The sequence below is a fragment of the Lepisosteus platostomus genome, chromosome 23, assembly GCF_059453375.1.
Source record: "Lepisosteus platostomus isolate fLepPlt1 chromosome 23, fLepPlt1.hap1, whole genome shotgun sequence".
Classification (NCBI taxonomy): Eukaryota; Metazoa; Chordata; class Actinopteri; order Semionotiformes; family Lepisosteidae; genus Lepisosteus; species Lepisosteus platostomus.
In genome coordinates, this window is record NC_142633.1 from 10,380,594 (window position 1) to 10,404,679 (window position 24,086).

The following is a 24,086-nucleotide window of genomic DNA, read 5'->3' on the forward strand; positions in this document are numbered from 1 at the left end:
ATCCAATACCTTCACTAACCAGCCATAATATTAGGAACAACCATGAACAATATATTGGGCCACTGCAAGCAACAAAAATATATTGAAGTAGATTTTGGAAGGTATTCAACAAAACTTCAACATCCCATTCCTCTACAGCATATCCTTCAATGGAAGATTCCCAAGTCAGAGGACTGATAATTGAGAGTAAGATGATTAAACCAAGAGGCTGGGCATCTACATTTTTTTTTTTTAGCTTTTGGGGTAGAAATTTGGCTCAAGTTTCTTCACTCAAAATCCTGAGATGTGCAGAATAATCGAGACAGGTCGAAAGAAAGAGAGATGCAGAATGATTTTGTGTATGTGGTATGTTGTTATAACACAAGGAAAGAGCTTTCGAACCTTTTGTTTTACTAATGCTTCTACATTGGCACAACAATGGGGATTTGAACAGCAATTTGTTCACTTAGTTTCCTTCAATTCGGACATTATCAGAATCCATTTCCCAGAATAATATTCAGTACCTTCACCAACCAAACCTAAATTTATTTTAAGTCAGGGATATGTCAGATAAGTTCTCATTTAGATAATACACCATATGAAAGAAAAACAAAGCATTATCACATAATCACAAAATCAGTCTGGTGGTTAGCAAGTAATTAGCTACAGTACAAAGCCCTAGTACTGTATAGTAGGTGTTTATCATAGTTCAGTAAAAGATACACTGAAATACATAACATTTCAACAACAGAATTTTAAGAATTCAAACTGCTAGATATTTTCAGTGATTTGAAACATCATTCAGATTAAATTACTTTTTCCAAATCGATTTAATTTATTTTTAATTACTAGTGTCAGCTGCACATTTGCAATTTGCATCCACCTGTACTGTAGATAATGGATATAAAACACTGCTCAAAGAAATAACCAAAAAAATGCATTAATAGTATTGCCCTTATCACTAAATGAGAAATAACGGAGTACAAATAGACTAACACCGAAAGCATGTTTAATATAAAAACATGAAGTTCAATCACAGCATTCATCCCAGCGATAGTACAATGTTTACTGCATGTTGGTCTTGGCATGTGGGCATAAGAGTGGTCATGCAGTTTGTTATCTCTAGTTGTGTGTGGGAGAGCAAAAACTCCTTAGAAGCCTGGAATAAAATTAATTGAAGTCGATAAAATGTCTCCCTACTGTGTGCTTGGTCCAAGTAAACACACTGTAGAAGAAAAAAAAAAGGTTTGTTTGCTGTAGTTTTGCCAGAATTTATAGCATCTGGCTCTTGTGCTGCCTGCTGTATACACAACATTTTGGCAGAACATTACTACCCTGTGAACAGAAAAGTCTCTAGAGCGTACACCATAAAACCTGATAGAGCACCAAGAGCTCAACATATTCATTTACCATAGCTCTGCAGCTAAAATTCACTCTTATCTGTCAAATGGACCTGCAAAAAATGTGATCCTGAATGTAAAGTTACCAGCACCTACATACATTGCATGTAACAACTGTATTTGTAATTGAAAGAGCTCTGCATTACTCTCAGTGTATGTGTGCTCTAGTTTCAGTGCTGACAGAGCATTAATGGCAGAAGACTGCTCTTGAAAGGGAATCTCAATATTGAGCAGGAGGAGGTAAGCATGTTGATTCCTTACTAAAGTGCATGTCTTTCCCCTTTAACACTGCACCTTTCAGTACCTCATTTGTTATTTTTTTAACTCAAAATTTCAGTGTGTTAGCTGACCAAATCTCAACCTAAGAGTTAGTAAAGAATGTCTATGTCAAGACATCTACTGGAATGAAATGATGTAACGTAAGGACAACAAATTCTGCCCTAAAGAGATACCAATGGCGAATGTTAAATAAGCCCTTCACTGCACCATACTGTAAGCACCAGCATGGCAAATAACCTTTACAGCCCAAGAGCTGGAGATCAAGGCAGGAGTTCAATTGGTTTCACTGAGAGCTAGGCAAATTGTCCAGAGAGCAGGCAAAAACACTTTCCACTATGGAACCTCTGATTGTCAGCTCTATTTATGCAGTATATTGGCCATTATTTTAATTCTATTGTGTGAAGTTCAGGTATATTCAAGGCTATAAGATCACAAACCATCACTTAAGTCCAAATACTGTATGCGTTATGCTCACAGTACTGTATATCATGATGCATTATGCCAAGATTAAAAAAAAGTGTTGCATGTTTCTACAACTGCACCACCATGTACAGTATCATTCCACAGTTTCATACTTCAAGAGACAACTTGGCAAAAATATCACCTAAAGTTTATATACTAATGCTAAAATACTAATGATAAATGGAAAGCAGGGTCCAACTACTTTAAATGCTTCAATTGTGTCAGACTTACCTCTTCCAGTCCACATTTCATTGGAGTGCTCTGTGCTCTCTGATTGGTTGATGGAGGCGAGGGGGGGGGGGTTGTGGGGAGAGCAGATAGAGGGTTTTGATTGGATAAAACAAGGCAATGGAAGTGAAATAAACAGAAAAACAATGAGTGGAACACTAAGAATTAACAGTTAAATGCAGGGAGCATTATAGGTAGAAACAAGACAGTGTGACTAAGGCTATTTGAAATTACAGCAATATGCATTATTATAATTATATTATAATTATAATGGTAGGCATCTGAAAGTTCAATTGACAGTGCAAGTAAAATGTGATTTGTCACAGCTTTTTTGATAGAACAGGGATATTTAAACCAGGGCTGTTAGTGCAACATTTAGAGGGTTACTAAACATTACAAGTACCTACAAATATTTGAGAAGCACGGCTAAGTTTTAAAACATGTTTAAATGTGTACTTTTAGGTCACAAAACCCACATAAATAATAACTACAGAGATGTAATGGCATACAGTACAACAAAACATTTTCTGTCCAAAGCTCTTTATATTAACTAATTATATCATCATCTGTGGTCCTTAACACCTGACACATTAGAAACAGTTAATACAGTACTACAGCTTGATTAAAAAACACAGGGTTCCAAACTAATTGCTCAAAATTTATTGTAACTAAAGATTTCACTATGTAGAAATCCTATAATGCCTGCCTTGGAAAACAAAACCCCAATACAATGCCATATTCCTTCTGGCACATCTTTTTCTTTTACTCAAAACTTCTTTGTAGAAGTAGTCAGGTCATTCTCCAATTGCAATGTTTAATTTTTTACTTCAATCACATTTCTATCTCTTTTGCTAAATTAATGTATTGTATGATCCTTCCCCTGGAAGAGAAGTTGTTTTCCTGTCCTGAATAGGCAGAACATATTACTTTCAAACTCTCATTGATTCTCCTAAATAACAATAACAAATACGGTTTCATCACTGACTTTAAGTTTCAGGACTATATTACACAAACATCTGCCAAAAGCAAATTTATTTTTAAATGCTAGTCTGTTCAGGAGGACCACTGCAGCAAAGAGTTCCATTGTCTAAACTTTTATTTATGAATAATTCCGAAACATCTCCTGGCAACTTGCCGAAGCTGACATGCTCTTTGTGGTCATTATACATCACGTCTGCTGAAAAACAAACCACATTTCATATGCTCCCTGGGCAATAGAAATCCACTGCATTGCAGGATAAGAAATGTGTGTTTTTGTTCAGAAACAAAATATTTGATTATACTGATTTTTATTGAGTGGAATCTGGGCAATATCAGTTTACTATAACCTGGGTTCAGCATATTTACTGCGGAAATCAGGAAAGAAAGGATCAGTAACTGTAAGGGACAAGGGTGTACACAGCAGCCCTTTTCTGAGATTTGAAGTCCCTCAAATTCAGGAAGCCCTTTGTCCCCCCTTTGGGAAGGATCACCCACTGGGGGAGAGACCTCTATTTACCCAGGCTGAACCACTGAGTGGAGTTCCCCACCACTTACATTCCTTCCACCCCTACATGACGGCTGCCTGACCCAGTTTGCTCTCTGGCCTGTGCGCTGAGAGCTCGCCACAGTGGACACGCCCCTGCACTCACACAGTCACAGCACGCACAAAACTGGAAAACAAAGGCAGGGAACCCTTCGCAAAAAGCGCAGCTCTGAGGCTCTGCGATCATCACAGTAACATTTGCAAAGATCGCACCTCAGTCACAAAATACTGATCAATCATATTTCAATGACAGTTTAGCCTATTATTATTATGCACTGGACTGGATTTGTGGTTCCGCCTTTACTAGAATTACATATAAAATGGGCAAACAGAGCATTTCTCTGTAGGCATGAAATGAATTATTCATCATGAACTCAAGAATTATTCATAATTGAAAAATAATCTACAGAATGCAGTGCTGTAATTAGAGAATGAGGATATTAAAATGAGTAGGCATCCTGGTCAGTTGGTAACAATATTTTACATGAGCTCAGGGTTTTATGTAAACCCTTTCATATTGGATACTGGGCACTGCCCAGTCTAAAAAATGGTAAAAGATGGATATTTTCAATAATAAAAAAATAATATATGAAATTGTATAATAAATGGTTTGAAAAAATTCCAAGTGAATACATTTAAATCGATATTTTATAAAAGATTGTCTGAACATGAACATTATTAAAATTTAATCTGCAATTTACCCCCATAACTAAGTACAAAGAGTCTGTGCTGTTTCCCCAAAAAACTATGACTTAAAACAATGTTGTTTATTGTTTATTTTTTTTCTAGAGCCACTTACAAGAGATGTCTATTCACACCTTAGCAGGACAAACTGCAGAACAACTTGCTTTAACATAACAGTGCAGCAAGAAAATCTATTCCTCTCGCAACATGCGGTTATCCTGGAATGTAAAGGATTCTGCTTCTGAGAAGCTCAGTGGTTTGAATGCTGAGGGTAAGTGTGGAAAGTTAAACAGAAGAAGCATACAGTAAGTGGTAGGCAGCTTATTGGAAACCCATGTGTTTCGAACAAATCAGGATTTAGAGTGCTGGGCAGCAAACTGGAATGCAGTGGATCAGTGGTTAGACTGCTCGACTACAGTGCAGAAGGCTTTTGGGTTGCACAGTTCATCTCAGAGGCCAAAGCCTTGGGCTGGAGAAGCATATAAAAGGCAGTGCCCTTGTTATCTGGAGAGTCAAGACTGAGCATGAGAGTAACTGAAATGTGAACGGAGAGATGGTGAATTGTCAAAAAATGCCTTCTGTATAGAATAGGAGGTAGTTTTCATGTAAGATATTTTAGGTGATTATATGACGATATTGGCATATCATGTTATTTTGCTGAAAGCACTGTGCTCCCAAGAAAAATGCTTTCAAGTGTACAAATTACAAATACTCTGATACTGCTGCACTACTTTAAAGCACCAAGTACTCTGCTAGAGAGTTTCTGTAAAGTGTTCTTAAAACCAGACACTCAAACGAGAAGACTAACACTGAAAGTCGACAAAGAAAAAGACCAAGCACTTTAAATCAAGTAGTAAATCAAGTAGATCATTTGTAAAAGTGCCAGATATGGACCTAAAATGTGATGGAAATCACATCTGCACTTTCTAAACCATTAAAATTCTGATTGGCGCATTTCTGTTCCATCCAAGCCCATTCTTTTTTCTTTTTTTTTTTACCCCTGCCTGGTCTTTGAATGTGGAATGTTGCCCCTCCTACCCACCCTCCCCTTTCTTCAAACGCGCGCCCTGACTCCTTTCAGCTCTGCACACACAGGCCGGCAAAGTCTATTGATTTTTCCTGAGGACCTCTCCGGGCACAATAGGCAACTTCATTAACTGAGCTCATCAAGTGAGACTCAGCAACTCTTTTGAAAGCTGGCAGCATGGAAAGGCAGCGGGCTCTGGCCGCATATCCGGGCTCTGATTACTCCCGGGGAAAGGTACCTGAGTGGCCACAACCCTCTGAGGGCGGCTCTGATGAGAGAGGGAAAACTGAAAAGCAGCGACTCAAAGAAAATTTCATTTAAAAAAAAAAAGATGTTCGGCAATTTTTTTGTGTGTGAAGACAAAAGACTAGTTTATTTACACCAAATGGAATAAAGACACCACTAAGTGTGCTTGTGTTTAAGACATGTGAGAAACAAGGTAAAAGGCTGCTTTAGAAAGATTCAGAGATGATGGCTAGCTCTCTTTAGATCCGTACAGCACTCGGTGCGATAAGTTTGACTAGAACATGTCTGACTGAGAAGCTTGTTTGTGTAAGTGATAGAGACAGTAAAAGAAGAAATGACAGGAAAGTCAGAAGAAGAGGCAACACAGAACAACTAGGGAAGGATAGGGAAAAGGTCAAGAATATTATGAAGAAAACAGGAATAAGTTGGCACAGAAATGAGAGAGAATGGTAAGCAAAGAGAGTGGAATGAGACAAAGCATTGAGACAGGAGAGGAAAAGCTGGAGTCAGAGAAAGGGTGGGAAAGATGGTAGAAACAAGGAAGAGAGTGAAAGAAGGAAAAGACAGGCAGAAAACTGACTTGCAGCTACTACACTGTACATACTGCACGTTGAGACATAAAAAGAGATTTTTGTCCATGTTTTCAATGAACATATTCTCCTTTGATATCCTCAAAGTGACTGAATCTTGAGGGTATAAGTTCAAAGCAAAGAAAATAAAACATTCTTATTACTCTTACAACATCATATATAGGGAACACAGAACAAAAACTAGCCCTACAATTCTCCAGCAGAATGTGGAGAAATGAGGGTGAATCTAATTAATTCAAGACTGTCATGGTATTGAAATCTGGGACATTTTATAGTCTGTACCCTGCTTAGTTATAGACACACTGCAGTAATCAGTACCAGTGTGTTAATAATGGTCCTTTAATTAACATTTTCGAGGTTTTCTACCATAGGGTGTACGACTATTCCAAATGAAGGTGAGAACGAAGAAGGTGTTAAAATTATGGGAATGATCCACCAATAAAAGTTAAAAATCCTACAAAAAAAAAGAAAAGTTGAGATAATGAGCTGGCTGGTATACAATAACAGTAAGAAATGTTTATCCCATTTTGAGCTGCATATATTCTTGCTTTACAATACAAACAGTACCCTTAGATGGAGAAGCCCAAATGTTCATGGAATTTTAGTGTTTTGTATCAAATCCAGGCTGGCAAATATCCCTTATTTCCATCTGCAATGGATTTTGGGTTTTACGTCTAAAAGAGTTTCCACTGCAGTAAACTTGCATAGTTCATCAAGCTTAAAACTTTCAGCTGTTGAGTAGACTGAAGCATTACCATACATCTCCATGATTTCACAGCCTCATTTTAAAAAGACATTTGAGAAGCTTTACTATTTCTTAAGTATTTTTACCACACTGCTATGTCTATTTTGAATTAATCCCTACTTTCAAATAAGTCTGCTGAGTTTTCTGCTGTCAAAGAAGGTTGTCTGTCCTATGTGGAATTTATTCTAATCTTCTCACTCACATTGTGCTTCTCCCTTTGGTTTTCCATACTTTTTCTAATCTGCTTCCGATTCTTTTCTTGTTCACCCTAGCAAACTCATCAATTTTCTCTAAGCCCATGGGATAAAGACATGAGATTTTAAAGTGCATGTGGGTTTATAGGTCTTGATGACAGAACTTCAGGGGAATAAATGGTATGGATCTGAATTGCCTTATCAGCATACTAATGCTTAACAGTCCTGTACTGTATTTTTTTCATTCCAGGTTTGTTTTCATTGAACTTCTCCTTCCCATTATTGTGTGCAATTAGCAAGGACAGATGGTGAGATGAGATCGGTGCTCTATACATGAAACAATTTCTCGTTTATTGGAACTGAGCTGACTGGGAGTTATGGAATAATTTCAAACAGAATAGCTGCTTCAAAGTACAGCTAGGGCCCCTATAGGCAAGAAATGCATTTTAAAAATATTACACATTCTTCATTATACTTAGTATAAATGTATTCCTCATCATGTAAGTGATTTCTAATAGGCTATATTACCAACTGTACGGACTTGCAAGTTTAAATTGTTTAAGTTGATTAATTTAAATATAGTTACTTATTTGTTGACAGAGAAATTACTATTTAAAGAAATAAGTGGAAGAAAAAACGTTCAGTCCCACCACGCAAAGAGCTAATTACATCTTCAGATATATTTAATCCATTCTGGACTATGTTTATCTCACTGCAAAAATAATTTAGGTCTAATCCACTGATAAATGAATAAATCTGAAAATTAAATATTTCAATGCTGACCATAGTACCCTTATTGCAGTTACAGCACAATGACACCTGGGGGCAATGCATGCCCAAATTAAAGATATTTTAAAATAATTAAGTGAGTAAATTAATGAATAAGAAAATAGTAATATCTGAGGATAATCTTCAATCAGAATTTCAAAACCAATGGAAAGCTAGCTCTAGAATTCAATGTCTATAGCACAAACAAAATAAGACTATATTATAATTCCAGACTCAGAACTTTTTTGCAACAATGAAACATTGCTTATCTGCTGCCGTAGACAAAAAATACTTAATATTGTCAGTAGAGTGGATTAAGAAGTTTAGAGCTCAGCTGTTCCTAAAGGAGATACTGTAGTAAGGGAAACTAAAGAATTCATAGTTAAAAAGTCTAGCACTATAGAATACACTTCTGTACATGCTAGACACATTCTGTACATAGGACATACTGTAGTAAATCCACATCACTGCATAAAAAAACTGTGTGATAGGACACTCCGTTACTGTTTTTTTATAAAATCACTAGGGTCCTGAAATCTAATTAACCAGCACAGAATCATAGAATAGCTTTGGATTTGTTAAGCACAATAAAAGTCCCAATTTAAGTGTTGTTACTTTATTCAAAATGGCAGTCAAACACACCCGGGACACAGGCCCTCAAATGGCTCTGGTGGTAAAGGCACTCACTCCAAGAACAGATTGGATTCCTCAAGCAGGCAAAGAAAAGAAACCCGATGTTTCAGCTGTGGAGCCTTCTTCTGATGGGCTCCACAACCGTAACTTACAGTACTGTTTCTTTTCTTTATTTTACTGTACCTTTCAGCATGGAAAGAAAATGAAATACTGTAAATCTACCAGGTTAATACTCATACCCTCTGTTTAACACCCAGCACCACCTCCCTTCCCAATACAACATGCTCCACTTGGTACTGAAAGATAGCCGGGCCAAGAGCGATTTGTGTGTCATCTCAGGCAGGAAAAAGAAACAAGTGTGCCATCAACATTTCATGGAGAACACTCCATTATTTATAACTGTCTCCCTGGTATGCTTCTTAAGGCAAAGTAGGGAGAATAGGAAGCATTGCCTATCTGATTTTGATCCTCCAGCCATTGCTGCAATTGATAACTTCAAGCGTGTATTTTTAAAAGTGATCTTATGAGTCTGGGGACTGCTCTTACCCATTTAAAGCATAGTGAGTAGTCTTGAGTATGTTCTATCCTTAGGACAGCCCCTGACTAAAAGCAGAAGGAGCAAGCACTGTTGTAAATCATAAGGGCCAACTGTAGTCAACAATGTTCTTAACATTCATGAAATCATAACACTTTATTACCATGCCTAATGATTTTCAAATTTAAAGAAAAACAAAATAATTTAATATTTAATGAGTTATCACTCATGGTTAAACCAGTTATGCCTGGCTAACAAAGGTTCTCAAGTAAATTATTATGCATGGCTGTTAGACAGGGATCAAATGGAATGAACTGTGAAGATCCAGATGCTTAAAAATTATAAAAGGGATTTTTATAATAAGATAAGAGATCTGTGTTTCATTTCAAAGATATCAGGATAATTGTTTTGCAGGGCAGTTTAGATTCAAGATACTCATTTCCTTTATTGAAATACATTGCAAATGGCAAGTGAACAAAATAAACAAACACTCTGCAGGGGTCTACTCTAATTACCCACCACTAACTCTTTACAAACACAACGATTCAAAGAGCATTTGTTTCAGGTGGGTTACTACAAAAACATAAAAGTATACTTGGGATTGCTTTTGGGTTTTCTGGAGCAGACTATAACAACTCCAGAACAATATATTTTAGATAGGAAGAATTTCTCAATAACTAGTCATGATTATCCAGAAAATAAATTTGAAATAACAAAAAAAAATGTACCCTTTGTGGTAACATGTTTTTTGCGAGATGTCTGTGAAATGACCAGAAAATGTCTTCATCTACAAAAGGTATGTCCCTATTCCAAATAGCACTCATTACCAGTGGTTTATATGAGAATCTCAATAGCTCAGTACTGATTAAGATTTCCAGGCAACCTGTAGTATGGCCTGTCAGTCAGTATAGAAGAGAAGCTTAAATAAAGATTTTGAGTGTGAGGTTGATTAAATCCAGCCAAAGAGCCACCACAACGTGTGGGCCTTAAAAATGTCAACAGGACCTTGTGCAGATGATAAGAGATCTGCAATTCAATGAGGAAGCACTCTTTATATACTGTATAGTGGGAAGGATGACACCTTCCAAACCCTTTGGTAAGTTGACCTGTCAGATATTGTAACACTGTGTTCTGTCCTCAAGATCATTCAGCTTATCCTGAAATGTGTTGACCATCTTTTTAACATGTTTTTATGCACAGCTCTCACCATCAGTGAAGTTATACAGAACCTTGACATGAATGGTTAAGTCTTGCAAACCACTTTGCAGTTACAGTATCTTGCAATGCCACACTGAGCAGGCCCAATGCCTCCGTCGCTATCTGCAATACCAAACCATTAAGAGTGCAGCTCTGTGCCATGGGATCCCCATCGGTCTCTGGCACCAGCTCTTCCTGAACTAATGCTTGCTTTGAAGCACTTCTCACTCACCACTGCATGAGGAGAAGTTGGCTTTTTCTTCCTGGATCTCATACTGAAGCAGAGGTTGACAGAGCATAAAAACATGCAGGTACAGTAAGTGGTTTTAAATCAAGATACAGCACATGGGTGGAAGAAAGGAGCCTGATAACCGTCTCACAGTGCACACAAACTGTTAATGGAGAAGACCAGAACATGGATAAAATACCTCAAATTGATGTCAAATGTAAAACAAAATAATTAAATAATGATAAAATGACCCTTGCTTGTATGCTTTAAAGTGCAGAGGTCAGCAGTACGGACCAATATTTGGCCATCATTGTACATCCCATACCATATTTTAGTTATGACCATGGCAGCTTCTCTTTTGAAAAATGCAAATACCCAAAGCCTTATTTTAATGACAATGTTACTAATTAGCAGCTAGCTAGCCTGTTCGCTGCCATGTGGTGCGAGGGCACCAATCAGTATTCAGCTACTGTGCTTTTGATGTGCGCCAGATGCCAGCTTGTGCTTCCTGCCTCACTGACTGTCCGACCCTTGGTGTCATATTCCATATGTGCCCTCCCTGCTACCTTCTGTCTCTGTCACACCTTGACACAGGAATACAGTGCCCCTGTCTCAGTGACATCCTGAGCCCTGGAGGGATCAGGTGAAGAAGGCTGAAAAACGAAGCAAAAAATAAATGAAACATAAATATTCTAATTTAACCAAACCTGCATTTTATGTGCAGCTACCAGTGTAGTGCTACTGCTTGAGGGATTTCATTACAAATGCCATTATCCATAAGATGAGCATAAAATCAGCATACTGTCAAATGTACCAACAAATAAGTTAATATTAAACTTTGGGGCTTTCATGAAGAATTCTCCTGTCACCTTCCAATCTAATTATTCTTGTCTTTTGTTTCTAAGAATTGCTCAAAAGCAATTAAAAAGCATTTATTTCTGCTGTAAACAAATAAAAAACAATTAATGCAGTCTGAATTTAGGTGATCATAAACATAATTTATATTCGACAATCTAGGTTGTCATGAAAATATAATGAAAATGTATAGTTTCAGGAAATAAAACAATAGCTATAAACTTTCAGCCAATTAAGTACTGTAGGTTGTCAGAGACCCTGTAAAAAACTTGCTATCAGATTGAAACTCTTCATTCAACTTATATGGCATGGTCTTTTAGAAAATGGGACACAAAAACGAATAAAATCAAATCAAAATAAACACATAAATCAACATCAGCAACTGCTTTACAGGCCAAGTTCTGAATTAACTCATAGTACACTGGGAATAAACAAACACTGAAATGTCTGGTTTGGCGACTCACCAGTTAGTTCCAGCCCACTGCAAGGATGGCTGGTAAAATAACTTTTCCAAGTGGCTTTGTAAGAGCCTGCCTTAGCAATTATTTAGTAAATAATTAAGTCATTAATCATCGACTAGCACACAACACAGAAGATCAAGATTAACCTACCACTGAGTACTGCAACTGACTAGTTGACAGAGGGCGTATTGGTTGATAAGAAATTCATCCACATTCACACCAGTGTAAAAACAAAACACACCTTCTGTTGAAATGTTGTGTTTAAGGGATCAATAAATTGAAGAGAAACCCAAAATGCTGAGTCCTTCTATTCTGCAAAATACATGTGACAGTCTGCCTCAGTAGCACGTGCTTAGGGTCACTGGGATCTGGTTCATATGACAGAAGTATTCCTAAGTGATGTGTGTTTATACCAAAGGTTTTATACAGTTACCATTAACCAACACCTCTCAGAAGGCACTTGTGAGTTTGTGTAAAGCAACATACAGCCCCAATACGCAACACAACACAAATTTATATGTCACATTTCCCCACAGGGGAGCAACTGAAACAGAACAGACTAGGTACTTTCATTTTTTCATTTTCCCACAAGAGCCCAAGAAAGATCACATGAAGCAAATGAAAGCATCTCAAATGAAATGCTGTTGTCCAGTTTAATAAAACTTCAAATACAGGCAAATACTAGGTACACTTCAAGCACAGTCTTATAAACTTAAATTTTTTTCCTTCTTTCATAAGATTTTGCTTTCCACATCATAGCTCCCAGGATCTAACTGTGGATAATAAATGTGTCTGAAGAGTGGAGAAAACTAAAAGAAACCTACTGAGAAAACCTAAGTTATTTCTGTTTTTACAGGCAAGTAATTAGTCTGCTCTGACCTGAAGGTGTCCCACCAGGGGAAGTTAAAAGAGTTCATTATTTCATTAGTTTTACTATTGCTTCCTATTCTATTTAATTTTAATTAGTAGGTTAATGTTAGTTATTCTCAATTTGTAGACCTCCAGAACAGCTTGTTCTGTTATCACACAAGCTCTTCATATACAGCAAGTCGTCCTCAGGCGAGATGCGAGAAAGTTTGACGCTGTCAGGTCACGTCAGGTTGCAGTAGATCAAGAGTACTTTAAACACTCACTGGCCAAAACATTAGCAACCATAATGCAACAGCATACTGAGCCTTCAGTTAAGTTCCTTCAGCCTGTCAGTGTAGGACATTCCCATAAATCCTGGAATGTATCTGGTCACTCTCTCTGGACTGAATCCAGAGCAGTGGTGACCACACTGGCACATAATATTCTAAATGACAGCCATCTTGGTTTCAGTAATGGATATGGTGCTGGCAAGCTTGCCTTCAACACTCTCCTTCCTGTATGAATTCTAAGTACTTAAACATTGCATCTCCCTCTTGTACAAACACAGAGGCAATTACTGTATGTACTGTATAAAGGCATTCCTCTAAGCTTTATTATTGCAGCATAAACGAGATTTGGGCTTCAATTAACCGAGACCAGAAAACAGTCTTCTGTTGAAGGGCTGACACATCAGTCCTCTTTGATGTGGCATTTTAAAATGATGAATTCTGAAGATGAATCTTTTTTGGAGTAATAATCATTTTCACAATGTAAGAGATTCACAGTTCAAAGTTACAGTGATAGAAACTGGGATGAAGTAGGCATTCTACTATCATGATCATAAGGGAAGCTGTTTTTAATGATATAATTTTACTTAGAAACATAAATGTGTTATTGTATTTTATAACCAAACATTCAAATATTTATAGTTTGTTCTATGGGTGAGAAAATGCTAAACATGCTACTAAATTATTAACCTATCAGCTGGGCAGCTTAATTTGTTGGTACAGAGGCATATTAGAGTTGCTCAGGGGAAAAAGGCAGTGATGAGAACAGCCTTGTTAATTCTTATTTGTTTGTAAAATATTTCAGCAACTGTCCCAGAAAATCGCTGATATTATTGTGCAAACTGTGATTAAATGGTGAATGAATTAGAAATGGCAAAAGCTCTGTGCTTGGATGAGGCTAGAAATGGAAATTACAGGCTGGCTCCACATGTTAATTTCTCTGGATAAGCACTCACAGAAAATATGAGAGAACTGCTCATACGCAGCAAAACATTTGGTTTCATGCCAATCAGTTTCTATTTATTTGTTTGCTTCCTTCACGGAGCAATCCTACAAAGTGCATGACTTAATTCTAAACGTGTCTAATTAACACGCATAAAAAGCATGGTGGGGTCCTTACTAATTAAGAATGACAACATGTTTATATAACCTTCAGCTTTCCAACAAAACTTAATTGAACCCTCCTCTTCCCAGCCCATAGGGCTCCTCTGTGGACTAGTGTTTGGTGGGCAAAGCCTGTCGCACTGTGCAGGTGTGAAAGAGTACTGGCCTTTGAGTCTCTCTCAAACACAAGTAAACCAGGCTCTGTCAGCCTGTAATCCAAACTGACAGGCTCACAGCAGAGACAACGCAGGCACCAATTTTCCCAAATCCAGTGGCAGGCTCTGTCGTTCATTATGCCAGCATGGAGGAAACTGAACAAGGGTCTCATTAGTATGGTTTATTAGGCCCTAAGGCCCTGGTTACTGAATATAGTAAAACCCACAAGTGGTCGCAAGCAAAACAAACCACATTTTGTGAATGAATGTAATGATTTCTGAGGCAAACCAGGTAATAAACAATGTTTGGATAATTTTAACATTGATTTAAACGGTTGTGCTAAATATTGCTCTATTTAACTCTTGCTTGAAAAAAAGATCGTAGAAGGCCTTTAAGTGCAAAAGGCTAGAAAAACTACAGTACTTCATGTTATTCATTTTTGTATTCATTTCAGGCTACAGTTTCTTCTTGTTTTGTTGGAAAGTGCTTAGAGATGATGCGTCTATAAAATGCTTGCAAACAAAAGTATGAAAACTTGTTTTTTGCAAATTCCATATAATGAGGGCTCTGAAAGAAGTTTAGCTTCCATTTTAACAACATTGTAGCTTGCATTGCTGTGACATACCTGTACAGACAAATTATACTTCATTTCTAATTTTTCTATAATTTGTATTATAAACAGTACCTTCCTCTTTCTGCAACATTTAGAGTTTAAAAAAAACTTCAACTCTTTTTTCTGTAATTCACTGGAACATGTTAAAAACCCCTAAAGAAAACCACTGATTAAAATTAAACTAATTGGAATGCGTCTAAGGCTTTTCCTTGATAAATTAGGTATACGCTACCACAGTTCCCTCAGCAAGAACAATTCATTAAATCAGTCACTGGTATCTCATCAATTGGACTTGTGTGTGTGTATATATATATGAGAATGGGTGGCTGTGTGTGCATATTTAAGGCTGTTTTAGAAAATATTTGCAGTGAATTGGATTTTCACAGCTGCCAGGGCTAATGAGAATGCTAGCAAATCCACCAGCGCTCCCAGCCATCGAAAGAGTGGGGAGTGGGGGAAGCAGAAGAAAGATTGCTCACACTGTAATGGGGCACTAATTAAGCCTTCCCTCCCCATGGTGGCTCTGAATAAGCCCAGCACAGAGGGCATTCTGAAGTGTCAATGTGGGCAGGAGCCGTTTCAGAACTCAACTGCACGGAGAGACTCCTGAAAGAATGTTTATGAGGCCCTGCCTTGCAGTACTGGACAACACAGTCCTGTTTCTGCTGTGGGATTCCATTAGAGCAGGAGGTGAATACAACCACAACCCATTTGCTGTATTGGTGAAAACACAACCATTAAACCCTAACCATTCTTGTTTCTCCTTCCACAGACGTCAACTGAAAATACATTTAATATACATTATAGTATTTGAAAAGACTATAGAGAGCTTCCTCAAAATGTTCCCTTTTTTCTCGAGCTGCTGTTTCAGAGAGAGGAACTTCAATTAAGTCTGGATCATTACGATCTATATCAATGTTTTTTTTTTTTCCCCTCAGAGTAGAAGAGTGCCCTCAGGTAAGGGCTCAATCCAATAACCACAACCTCGCACATTTACCTGTAAGCACGGGGAAATGTAACCTAAAAAAGAATGAAGAACAATCCAATCCATAAAACGGCAATCAATTCTGCAATCCAAGAGAACAAAGTACGCAAGAAATACCATAGTTTCAGATACTCTTTCTTGTCATAGTGCTAACTGACACACAGAAAAGAATGTACTGTATACAGTGGATTAATACAGTAAAGTAGTAGATGTATATAGTAAATGAAATAGTAAAGTATGACCTTGTTCTATCAAGTTGCTTTTTTAAAGAATGCATTGCAATGAAAAATGTCCAAAGGATTTTTTTTTAACAGGATACCGTTATTTAAACCAGTAATACTTGGGAGGTTACTGTATAAAGGCTCCAAGATCACTGACATACAGTAGAGGGAAACTAGCCTACGTTTCAAAGGAAAAATAAAGTTTGTGGAAATGAAAAGGGATCTATTTTTTATTTCAAAATACCTACACTAATTTTCAGTCCCCCATCTTTTCATCTTTGAACAATTTGCTTCAGATGGGCTTTTAGCAGCAGTTTGGTATCTTTGGAAATTTCAAGGGTTTTAGTGTAAGACCAGAGCGGAGACGACACCCCTCTGCCCCACAATCTTCAGAGCGCCCAGCGACTTACCGGCCTGGTTGGTAGTGATGTTGACAGCGGAGAACTGTGGAGAGTACGGGCTCTGGTCGGACACGCCGTTCACAGCCTGGATCTCGAAAGTGTACTGGGTGTGGGCCAGGAGGTCGCTGATGTAGACGCGCGGCTCGGTGAGGCCCAGCTGCCGGGGCACGAACTGCACGTTGTCGCCGCAGCGGGTGCAAGCCCCCCGGCCTGCCCCGCAGCTCTTGCAGATGATGTTGTAGACCACGTCCTCGCGGCCCCCGGCCTCCCGCGGGGGACTCCACTCCAGCATCAGAGAGGTCTCGTTCACGCTGGAGATGACGTTCTGCGGCGCCGAAGGAATGGCTGCATAACACGAACAGAAATAATAATTCCTTTAATTTTCATAGCACTTTTCTGGACACTCCACTCAAAGGACTCCCCTCCACCACCACCAATGTGTAGCCCCACCTAGATGATGCGACAGTAGCGCTCCCCGCACACTGGGGAGGAGAACAGAGCGAAGCCAGTTCATAGATGGGGATTATTAGGAGGCCATGATTGATAAAGGCCAGGGGTAATTTTGGCCAGGATGCCGGGGTAACACCCCTCCTCTTTTCGAGAAATGCCGTGGGATATTTAATGACCACAGAGAGTCAGGACCACGGTTAAAAAAATTTAAGTTCCCTCCGAAGGACGGCGCCTTATTTGACAGTATAGTGTCCCCATCACTATACTGGGGCATTAGGACCCGTACAGACTTCAGGGTGAGTACCCCCTTCCGGCCCCACTAACACCTCTTCCAGCAGCAAGGTCCCCCATCCAGGCTCACACCTGCTGAGCTTCAGTGGGGTGCCAGTTGCAAGCTACAGGGTGATATGGCTCATGATAACCATGAGATGGGATGGCATGGAGGTACAGTGGAACAAGCATTGCTGGTTCAATTCTGGACCTCAGATACTACATTATCTGCATAAAGGTGATAATGCCTGTGTTTGGGCTGTTAACGGTAGGGCAATGGGCTTATGGGAAAAATCCTCACTGTGTTTGTTGAGTGAAAAATTGAGTGTGTATGTGTGTTTGTGTCTCTGTGTGCGCCGCGACTGGTGTTTCATCCAGGGTGTCTCCCGCCTTCCTCCTTTTCCTTTCCAGGACAAACTCTGGCTCATTGTGTGGTTAGAAAATGGACGGATTGATTACAGCGAGATTGACCATTGTCAATGGAATGGGACACTGCCATTTAATGTGTGCCCTTTGGGGGTTATAAAAAATGAATGTATTCATACTGTATTTTATGATGTTATTGGTATCCTGCAGCATTTAACATCTTAAATCATTAAGAATCAGAAGAGTCAACTCAAGGATCATCCTGAATATTTTTAATTATCAGAAATATTAGACTGAGTTACAGTGCTCATTTTATATAATAGGTTAGTACAATCATCTATATGGTTTCCTGACCACTACCTTTGAACCACTAACTTGGAATTGGAAGCACTTTCACTGTCACTTTTATATATATCTTCCTCTGCAAGTACTGTTTGACCAGTCCTGTCTCTGACAGGAACAATAACAACATAACAGTCAGAGGAACACAACTCCTCAGTCTGACTTCAGCATCTGGTACCCTAGTCAGTGCTTCCTTACAATTGCTGCAGACTGACTTGGAACCTTTGACTGGAACCTTTTGTGGAAGCGTGGTAGATTTAATTTCTTCAAATGTCCTTGTTATGCAATCATCTGGTGCAGACGCCAAGCATGTGGGGTCTCTGTTCTGCTCTACTTCTTCTCTTCCAGCATAATCCCACTTAGTTGTGTAATCACAGTTTATTCTTGCCGGAGACTGCTGCACGGACAGGGTGCTCCACAGATTCATTGATCACAAGATCAGCTCTCTGACTCGGATAGTTTTATATTTGAAAGGTACGCTGGCGAGCATCCCAGTTTGTATCTTTTTGTTTTATACTAGGGCATTACAATATCCATAACAGACTCAGACAGGTATATACACTACATACAGTAGTGAGCAAAAACACAACCTTAAGCAAAGACCAAAGCTGTCTACTTGCAGATCAAGAACAAATCCACTGCTACTGTTCATCCCTAATGCACTAAGCAAGGAAACAAAGCCAATGGATCACTTTATTCAGTTAAATTTTGTATTTAAGCTTGTAAACATGTACAGTACTGTACATGTACTGTTTTCACATTAGCATTAGCTCATTGGACATTTAGGTATGACATGCATCAATTGGTTAATACTTGTAGATACAATTGATGACTCATGATATCATGAAAAACTATGAAACAAAACAAATTCTGTGGTTCTTTTATTTCCTTTTAGTTTCTTATTTCTGCATGAGTCATTTAATTTGATTGCTCGCACGAGGCCCAGGGGTGCATATAAAATGAACCCATTTAGATCTTGCACATGGGTATTTACACACAGCTGCCTATTTTAAAGTGTGATGACTCCAGTGGTCATTTTTATTCCATTGTAATCCAGTGGTTTAATCTCTTTTTGCCCTTAATGGTCATACTGAAGTCCGAATCACACTGAAGCTCCCGGGCCTTTTCTCTATGTGGTTGGGTTTTATGTAAATTCCTTTTTCAAAGAATTCAAATGATCACACTGTTTTCTTCCCTTTCAGTTCATCAAAAGAGCAAAGCAAGTTTTTCAACACACTACAGAAAGTCACTCTTTCTAAGCCTGCTTTTTGTTGCCAGATATAAAGGCTTGTTATGCATGTAACTTACATTCGTGTCAGGTCTAGAGTTCGGATACAAACTACAAATCATGCTGCAGAAATCAAAAAAAGGCTTGCACCAAAATGACTTTATACTTGCTTGGCGCGGCCCTGGATTTTCTTAAATTCACACTTAAAAACCACAGGAGATGAGAGTTTCGTTCCTGTGGCTGCAGACATTAATATTTCATTCCACTAAGGGGACCCATGGGGGTACCAGAACAGCCTCTCTCTGTCAGTCATTCCTGGAGACAGCAGTACTAGCTATTTTCTAAAATACCGCCACCAATTACTTGGGACACACCACTGACGTTGGCCAGAGAACCAGAAGCAGAAGCGGCCTGTTAATACTAGCATTGCCAGCAGTGTGCATACTTGTGCAGGGCATTTCCAAGGGATCCGTTTCGGTACGGTAGTGGCCACTGCGGCAGACACAGCTGACGGCTCCTTCAGATGTGGTGCGGCTGTTGATAGGACACTGCATGCAGGAGTCATCTCCCTGGGCTGGCTTGAAGGAACCTGACGGACAAGCTGTAAAAGACAAAACAGAACGTTAGGAGGAAGGAAAAGAACTTGTTCAGCGCGTTTCGCCCCCAAGGTTATCTTGCACCAACTTTCCCAGCTGTACTATGCTGCTCATTTCCAACAAGACGTTAAAAGAATGCCACATTTTTCAGATCCAGTTGGAATGTTTCAGTGAGACACTTTTTGCTAAGTGGCAATAATCTCAAATCTGGCACACCAAAGCATTTATAGAATAAAGTTCTCGAAACGCATAGTATACATTATAATGTCTTTAAGGAATTAAATATCACATTTTGGAGAAAAAAAAAACACTTTTACGGGATAAACGTTGCGAGAGAAGAAAAACATATTCTGAAACGATGGACTTCTGATGTCTTTGTTACTGCTCCGAGTGATACTACACGAGATATGGTGCTGATTGCTTGCAATCAAAATGAAAAAAAAGAATCAAAGAAGAAATATGTGATGAACATAATGGACTGAAAAAGAAAAAATGCAGGTTTTCAATGCCAGCACATTCAAGGACATATGAATGCAGCTTTCATGGTATTGAACAAACTGCACAGTAAAAGTAAACCCATCATTTAAAAAGTTCAGTTAAATATTCCTCTGCCTTATTTACACTCTGCAATCCTTACATAACATCAGAGTTACTTTGTATTCAAAATTCAAGGTTCTGCGAGTGTCTTGATTTTGCCTGCTGTGAGGGTATTCACTGCCTCTTTCTGAAAAGTCTAATCTTCGTAACACCACTATGTCAGTCTTTTAGAAAGTGTGTCTTGCACCTCATGAACAATACATTGATATTTAAAGCAGGAGGGAAACAACAAAAGAATAAAAGGCTTGATTCTGTCCTAAAAACTCCTGTTTTCCTACTACCTTGGACATTTTCCCCAGAGTTCTGAGTACCTACTCAGACATATTGTCGAGTAACATGCATGGTTCACATGCATGGAAGAAAGATTTTTAATCTCATTTCCTCAAAGAGTTGTAATGTGTACAAATTTTGGAATGCAAAAAAATGTAATATATATATATACAGTGTTACATTATCTCTATTATTTCTGATTTATTTTTCTTGTTAACCAGGGGATGTAACAGTGGGAAAGTGTCTACAGTGAGCAATCTTTTCAGGTTTTTGACTTCAGCCTGGACTCGAACTAAATCTCAACCTCTCTTAAAATGACTTAGATGTGTCCTATATATTTACTGATCATCGTGACCCTGCTCCTGCCAAATTTCACTGAAAACTGGAATACATTTCCTTATTCAAGCACTGCCTTTTCTATTAATAAATATCATACAATCTACTACTTATAATATTGTATTGAAAAGGTAAGTCATGAAGGAAGAAACACTGTAGACAAACCTTGAGGTACTACAGTATATAAAGAGCAATGCCCTTCACACAAAGCAGCTACACACAAGTAGGGAAATGTATGTCCCTCCACCTTCATAGTATTTCCCTTTAACAAAAGTCAAAGTTCACATCCACAGGGACATCTGAAGACTGAGCAGATTCATAGGAATTCACTTACACTTTGACCCTTAATACACAAACAGAACACGTTCAACTACCCCACTCCCCATGAGCTCAGCTACACCAGCTCTGTCAGAAGTGACAAACATGAATTTTGCAAAACACACCTAGAGATTGGCCTTGAAGGCTGGCAGGACGCCACTTTTGTGGAAAAGGTCTGGAAACAAGTGCTGAAAGTCCGCCAAGACCCTTCACTGGAGCATTTATGTAATGCAATCCCTCCTCTTACCTTTACCTTAAGTACAAGTTTCAGCTTTTTATTTGTTTTTGGTTACACTGAAGAAAGTTACCGACACAACACACATTGATCGGCTGGATTTATGCAAACGGCAGCTTACTTTGGATTTTAGAGTGGAATTTCCCTAATGTTGATACTGGCATGATTTTTCAAGGCCAGAGCCAACTGTAGTGAGATTCCAGGAACACCACCCTTTGCCAACCAACCTCATTCTTAATCGGCATAGTAAGGTATACTGGCCTAGGACACTGCAAGAAATGAACAGTACACAGTTTTGATGGATGTACAGTGATGCCTCCTAGACATCATACTTGATAAAAATAACCTGTGTGATTCAAAGGAAAATTAGATTTTTAGATCAGAGTAATGACATGCAGATGACTTCAAGAGATACATCAAGAGAATATGAGTGCTCTTTCACTTGGAACAACAGAAATAAATTGTCTTTGGTCAGGCGTATTTATGCAAGGTCAAGATAACTACTAGAATTCACTTTTGAACCATCTGAGGCAATTTTTTCAGACGTTGCCACTGCTGTCACAATGTTTTTCTTTTTTTAGTCAAAGACAATTTTTAGCAGACCCTGCCCTTCAAGGTGTGGTTGTGATTTCACCGCTTTTATTTCAACAGAAAGAGACAAGATTCTACATCAAGTTCCTTACTGTTTCAACAGTTTGGCTTGTCCAGCTCAGTGAGCTGAAATGGCCAACATGAATAGAATATTAAATCTTTGGTCCATATTAAAAAAATTATGTTGTACAATTGTCTGCAGGAAACCCAAATCCAACATTTACAACTGTCACGGATCAAGTGAAAATATCCAGAGCAACATATTAAACAAACATGTAAAGGCTTTGTCAAAGTCTTGAAACCTTTTCAATCACAAAGTTCTATTTGACTTTAAAAAGGTCAGGTGTTAATTGTTGTCAGGTGGCACAGAAAGACTCCCTAATTGATTATGGCTTTAAGGAAGGCCTTTCCTGGCCCTGAAACAAGCACACCTTCCCCTCTGAGAGGGAGTCAAGGAGACAACTGGCCTGGACAGTATCCACCCTCACCTCTCAAACCGCACATGAGCAGCAAGAGATACCTCCTTTCTGGACTCCCCCAGCCAAACCAAATGCCCCCTTTGCATCAAAGGAATGAGTGGGAGAAGAGTCTCTTCACAGTCTGGCCTTTCACCCTATGAAAGACAAACTACATAGCAAACTAAGACTAGCTTCCATTAGTTTTCCCATGCAGGCATATCATCTCTTTGCCTTGTGCTTACTGGAGGAATCATTTTTCCTTTGGCCTAAATATGTTCTCTAAAATTTTTATTGAAAGTAATTAAGTATCCAATATATAAGTGCTTAAAACGTAAAAATGTTCACTTGCTAAACCCTAAAAGCGCATGACTAAAACTTCAGGAAACATGATCATTTGATTTAACAACTGTTAAATAAGACTTTATATTTTCATAAATTACAATTTAATCAAAAGCAAAGAAGATTTGATGATTTCTGAATTTGACTGAATCAACCGATATCAAGCTAGGGTAATTTTGTGGCGGTTATGCTGCAGCATGTGGAAAGAAGCAAAGTTGCAAAAAGAAGTTGATCACCAAAACGTTATTTAAAAAAAAGATGCCTAACCACATCATAACTTAAAACACAGTTAAAAGGTGTTAAGATGGGATTAAACGTAACTCTAAAAGGGTTTTATAGTTCATTTTTATGATAATTTGAGAAATTTCAGAAAAATTAGCGCTGAAGGACGAGGAATACTCAAAAGTCAAGAATCCAAAGATTGGGAGAAATTAAATCTGCCCCTTCCTTTTACTATACCGGTCTGGCTATCTGTAATGCATTCGTGATATCTATACAGGAGCCTAGAAACTCATCAGGTTGGAGGTCACATCTTGTGGGACCAGAACTTTGTCGATTAGCTAGCTGGTAGAAGGGGCAGGAATGATGTTAACCCCAGTGTCCTGATTAAATTACACTGTGGATTGGTTGAATCTGGACTGCTTACTCTTCTCACTATCCTTCCCGATCTGCTGTGTAGTGGAGCTGCTTGTACATACAGTAGCGGACTATACACACCACCCACATGCATGCTGTTAGTTCAGTGTTGTATTTGAAGTACATTCCCCCTTTTATATGCAAAACATATGGCCATACTCTAAAATGAAAATTAAAAGCACATAATAAATTAATTAATTATACTATCTAGTCCATGGATCAAACCCCAGATCACTGCAAAGAAAAACAAATGCATTGGAACACAGACAGATTATATGTAATAGCTTCTTTTAACAACAGTAGTGTTAACTACAGTCACTAACAGTACATACTGTATATTGCATATACAGAAATTATAGGTTTCAGAAGTCTTCAAAATATAAAGAGGGTGCATTCAAAGA

At 38.5% G+C, this 24,086-nt stretch overlaps 1 protein-coding gene across 4 annotated transcripts in view; it reads right to left on the bottom strand.

Moving 5' to 3' along the window:
- Positions 1-24,086, bottom strand: part of LOC148642018 (ephrin type-B receptor 2) — a 201,596-nt gene that overhangs the window by 40,549 nt on the left and 136,961 nt on the right. For all 4 annotated transcript variants that reach the window (XM_088616782.1, XM_088616780.1, XM_088616781.1 and 1 more), the window contains exons 4-5: positions 19,755-19,910; positions 16,663-16,998 (exon numbers count right to left, since the gene is read on the bottom strand). In XM_088616782.1, coding sequence (XP_088472908.1) covers positions 16,663-16,998; positions 19,755-19,910 — 492 coding nt within the window. The remainder of the gene's footprint in view (positions 1-16,662; positions 16,999-19,754; positions 19,911-24,086) is intronic.